The sequence below is a fragment of the Myxine glutinosa genome, chromosome 3, assembly GCF_964187855.1.
Source record: "Myxine glutinosa chromosome 3, kmMyxGlut1.1, whole genome shotgun sequence".
Lineage (NCBI taxonomy): Eukaryota > Metazoa > Chordata > Myxini > Myxiniformes > Myxinidae > Myxine > Myxine glutinosa.
The window spans coordinates 24,940,286-24,944,586 of record NC_136263.1 but is presented as its reverse complement, the minus strand read 5'-3'; the positions used below and the strand labels follow the sequence as shown (position 1 = coordinate 24,944,586).

The 4,301-nt window shown below is 42.0% G+C and overlaps 1 protein-coding gene across 1 annotated transcript; it reads left to right on the top strand.

Annotated features, from left to right (window-relative positions):
* The first annotated feature begins 2,292 nt into the window (after positions 1 to 2,292).
* On the top strand, positions 2,293 to 3,913 carry LOC137425033 (uncharacterized). The gene is made up of 3 exons (XM_068113067.2): positions 2,293 to 2,861; positions 2,989 to 3,126; positions 3,218 to 3,913. Exons 1-3 carry the CDS (start codon positions 2,309 to 2,311, stop codon positions 3,385 to 3,387), a joined length of 861 nt encoding a protein of 286 aa, XP_067969168.2. The 5' UTR covers positions 2,293 to 2,308; the 3' UTR covers positions 3,388 to 3,913.
* The last annotated feature ends 388 nt before the right edge of the window (positions 3,914 to 4,301 follow it).

Here is a 4,301-nt window from a genome sequence, read left to right as displayed (position 1 = left end):
GGCCACCCTGAAATTTGCCTCAAATCCAAGATGGCGGCCAAAAATCCAAAATGGCCACCAGAATAGCTAAAATAGTATTTCTGAGAGTTGCTTTTACCCATAGATGATTTTTTTTCAACTGATTGTGGCCTATTATGATAAAGAAAGATAACTCAGTCATAACTCAGCCATAAAAATTAACAATCGGTACTTTATTAACAAAATGGCCGCCGGGCAACTTCCGTATTACGGAAACTGCTATAACTTCAGTTCCGAGTGTGATATGATTATAATTTTGGTGTCCAGTCATATGTTTTTGGGGTCAAGGAATCCATATTTGTACTTTTTATTTCAGTGAAATCATTGGTTCATAAAGAAATCTAAGATGGCTGCCAATACTGGCCACCGATGTGGCAGATTCAGTCATGTCTTGTGCTCCATAATATATATTACAATACATTTTGATTCAATTTCTTGGTTTCCAAAGTCTGGTTATCCATTTAGTTGGTTTATCATGACACTAGCTCAATAGATCATCCCCTAAATCATGGATGAACAATAAATCCAAGATGGCTGCCGCTGAACGGCTCCTAGTCAGTTTTGCTTCGTCTACCAAACTACACAGGTTTATAAAATGTATCTGAATTCCCATTCAATATGATCCCCGGCTTTGGTTATGCTTTGGGAAAAATATGTTGTTCAAAAGGCACATAATCCTCAGTTACTAAGATCAAGATCAAGATCACTCTCTTCACTCTGAAAGTCTGAATAAAGTCCACAGGTATCCGAAGAAAGTTGTTCCATGGTGCTCTCCGAATTAAGGCTTAAGGACGTATCAGCAATGTTGTGCCTCATAGCAGCTGTAAGGGAGAAGAGCATTGAAACACACCTGGCAGCAGAGAGAACGCTTCTTCCAAAGTGCTTTGCTTTCGGGCACATCAACTATGCTAGGTACCTGACATTCCAACACGTCAATCTCCAAAATCTGAAGGTGAATCACAAAGATGCCTGGGATGATCTGTTGCAAAATGGATTCGGAGGGTCGATGACTGGCGAGCCCTTTTCTACGATCCATGGGGACTTGATCACTGAGACCACAATCAACAGAGAGGTTAAAGTCCGGGGTGGTCCAATGCAAGGCGGTTACAGTACCAGCAAGCAGACAACAGATGCGTTCATAAAAACGAGTCACTTAATGGCAAAGCTCAGAGGAAGATTGAAGGAAAGGTTGCATATCCTGACCTCTTCAACTCACAAGGAAACAACAATAGGGGCACGGAGGCAGCATGACAACATGGTTCGCAACCTAGTCATCCAATTGGATAAGTACTTTGACCCTTTTCTGATTGGTTCTGCGCGTCACATGAAAACTGGAGTGGAAATTAACCAAGGTATTGTCAGTGGATTGTTGTCATCAACCGAAGCAGGAGAGAAACAATTCCAAGACTTTGTTAACCTTAGACTCAAGGCTACTGGAGAAGGCAGAATGAACATTTTTGACAGGATTGTGAATCTCAAGATCAAAACGGGCATGGAGAAGGTCAAGAAAAATCCAAAGGCAGTGAACGTTCTCAAGGAGGATCGACAAGCATTTGGTGTGTTGGTAGGAAAGGCAACTACCCCTGAAGAGGCACATTCACACCCCCTGACAACTATTCCACTTGCCCTTGCCACACCAGAACGAGACATTCGACAAGGTTCTAAAGCAGCGCTGAGGAACTACCTTATTGAGGAATCTTCATCAACTACAGAGGAACCGCCAAATAGAAGCAACTGGCTGATTGACGGAATGGCAGCTGTAAAGTCAATCCCGGCTCAACAGACTTGGGGAGAATACACTGATGCCCTATTGAAATTCTGCATGCCACCAAGCCAGTCAAACCCAAAACAGCTTGGGATCATATTTGATTCCTACTGTACGTCCACTACAAAGGAGTTAACCCAACGACGCCGAGGGATCTCTGGTAGAAGAACCCACATCACAAGCCCCGAGCAGAGTATGCCCAGAGGCAAAGATTGGGACGCATTTCTGCATAATGCTGAAAACAAGACTGAGCTGATTAAATTTATGGTCACTTACTTCAAAAGTGATTCAGTCAGATCGAAACTCAGAATTCCACTCACCGTGACAGAGGAACAGAATACATGGTTGATCACGCAAACTAAGTTTGAACGACTTGAATCCTGCAACCATCATGAGGCTGACACCAGGCTTGTTCTTCATGCAAGCAAGTGCGAAGGTCCGGTTGTGATTAAGGCTTCAGATACAGATGTACTGATCCTCTTGAGCTATGCCTATTCTGTCTGCAAACCACCACAAGACTGGTTCATGAAGATTGACCATCGGTACGTCAGTGTCAAGAAACTAACGACTCATTTTGGAGATGAAGTGTGTCAAACTCTCCCAGCATATCATAGCATTACTGGATGTGACACGACATCATTCCCATTTCGCATCGGCAAAATCAAGCCATTGAAGAAGATGTTGAAACAAGAGAAATCCCATCTACTCTCTCAGCTGGGCAGATCAAATCAATCTTTTCAAGATGCTACCAGTGCTAAATGCTTCTTCAGAACCTGCATGTATTCTGGAAGTGAACAAGAAAGCTTTGTTGAAACAAGGATCCGAACGTACAACACTCAAAAGGTGAAATCTAGTTCCAGCATCCTTCCAGACGAGAGTAGCACCAATGAACACCTCAAGAGGAGTGACCTTCAGGCATGGGTGTGGTACCAGTGTCTCAAGCAAAACATTGAGTATCCTTCTATCACTGACAGAGGATGGGAAAATACAGATGATGGTATCAGGCCAATATGGTTTACCTGCCCGCAACTCCCTCCAAGCCTCTCCAAGAAAAAGAGCAAGAAAAGACAAATTCAAAGTAAGTATACTAAAAATATATCATTACTTTGATCATTGCTTTTCGTTCCTGTCATAAAGTTCCTCCAATGTATTCCCACTGGCAGTGCATTCATCCACATTAAATATGTGTAACCTTCCACTTACAGGTCTCGCGGAGTATGATGCAGATTTAGAAGATGCAGTAGAAGAGAGAAGCCAGCCTTCAAGGAAGAAGAGACACAGGAATACAAGCAGAAAACATGTACAAGACAGTGAAGTTCACTGTAGAGAAAGAGAAAAGCAAGGTAGATAAGTCCAAAATGCAATCGTAATTTTGTTATTTTTATATGATTTACTGTTTTGAATCCCGACTATATCCATTCACATTTTTTATAGGTATCGGTGGGGCAGAAGAAAGAGCAGAAGAATCTGAAGTTGATGAAGAGTACCAAGGAGATGGGGAAAATTCGGAGAGCACCATGGAACAACTTTCTTCGGATACCTGTGGACTTTATTCAGACTTTCAGAGTGAAGAGAGTGATCTTGATCTTGATCTTAGTAACTGAGGATTATGTGCCTTTTGAACAACATATTTTTCCCAAAGCATAACCAAAGCCGGGGATCATATTGAATGGGAATTCAGATACATTTTATAAACCTGTGTAGTTTGGTAGACGAAGCAAAACTGACTAGGAGCCGTTCAGCGGCAGCCATCTTGGATTTATTGTTCATCCATGATTTAGGGGATGATCTATTGAGCTAGTGTCATGATAAACCAACTAAATGGATAACCAGACTTTGGAAACCAAGAAATTGAATCAAAATGTATTGTAATATATATTATGGAGCACAAGACATGACTGAATCTGCCACATCGGTGGCCAGTATTGGCAGCCATCTTAGATTTCTTTATGAACCAATGATTTCACTGAAATAAAAAGTACAAATATGGATTCCTTGACCCCAAAAACATATGACTGGACACCAAAATTATAATCATATCACACTCGGAACTGAAGTTATAGCAGTTTCCGTAATACGGAAGTTGCCCGGCGGCCATTTTGTTAATAAAGTACCGATTGTTAATTTTTATGGCTGAGTTATGACTGAGTTATCTTTCTTTATCATAATAGGCCACAATCAGTTGAAAAAAAATCATCTATGGGTAAAAGCAACTCTCAGAAATACTATTTTAGCTATTCTGGTGGCCATTTTGGATTTTTGGCCGCCATCTTGGATTTGAGGCAAATTTCAGGGTGGCCCACAAGCTTATTCGACAGAGTATGATCAAAAGTATATAAATCCACTGAGAAAACCTTGACTGGAAAACGGCGCCATTTCTGCCTGGCATGGACCTGTCTACACCCACGGGTGTGCACTCTCCTGTTACACACCCAATCATCGCACACCCTGGCGCACACTTTTCTCTCTCACACCTCAGCGCACACTCTCTCTCGTACCATGCACCAGTCGCCCTCGT

What these genes read in the sequence shown, in the direction of transcription:
- LOC137425033 (XM_068113067.2), top strand. Translation starts at nt 2,309, where the DNA reads ATGAAGATTGACCATCGGTACGTCAGTGTCAAGAAACTAACGACTCAT. An exon ending in CAAGAAAAGACAAATTCAAA is followed by an intron (nt 2,862 to 2,988) that starts GTAAGTATACTA and finishes TTCCACTTACAG; the next exon opens with GTCTCGCGGAGTATGATGCA. An exon ending in TAGAGAAAGAGAAAAGCAAG is followed by an intron (nt 3,127 to 3,217) that starts GTAGATAAGTCC and finishes CATTTTTTATAG; the next exon opens with GTATCGGTGGGGCAGAAGAA.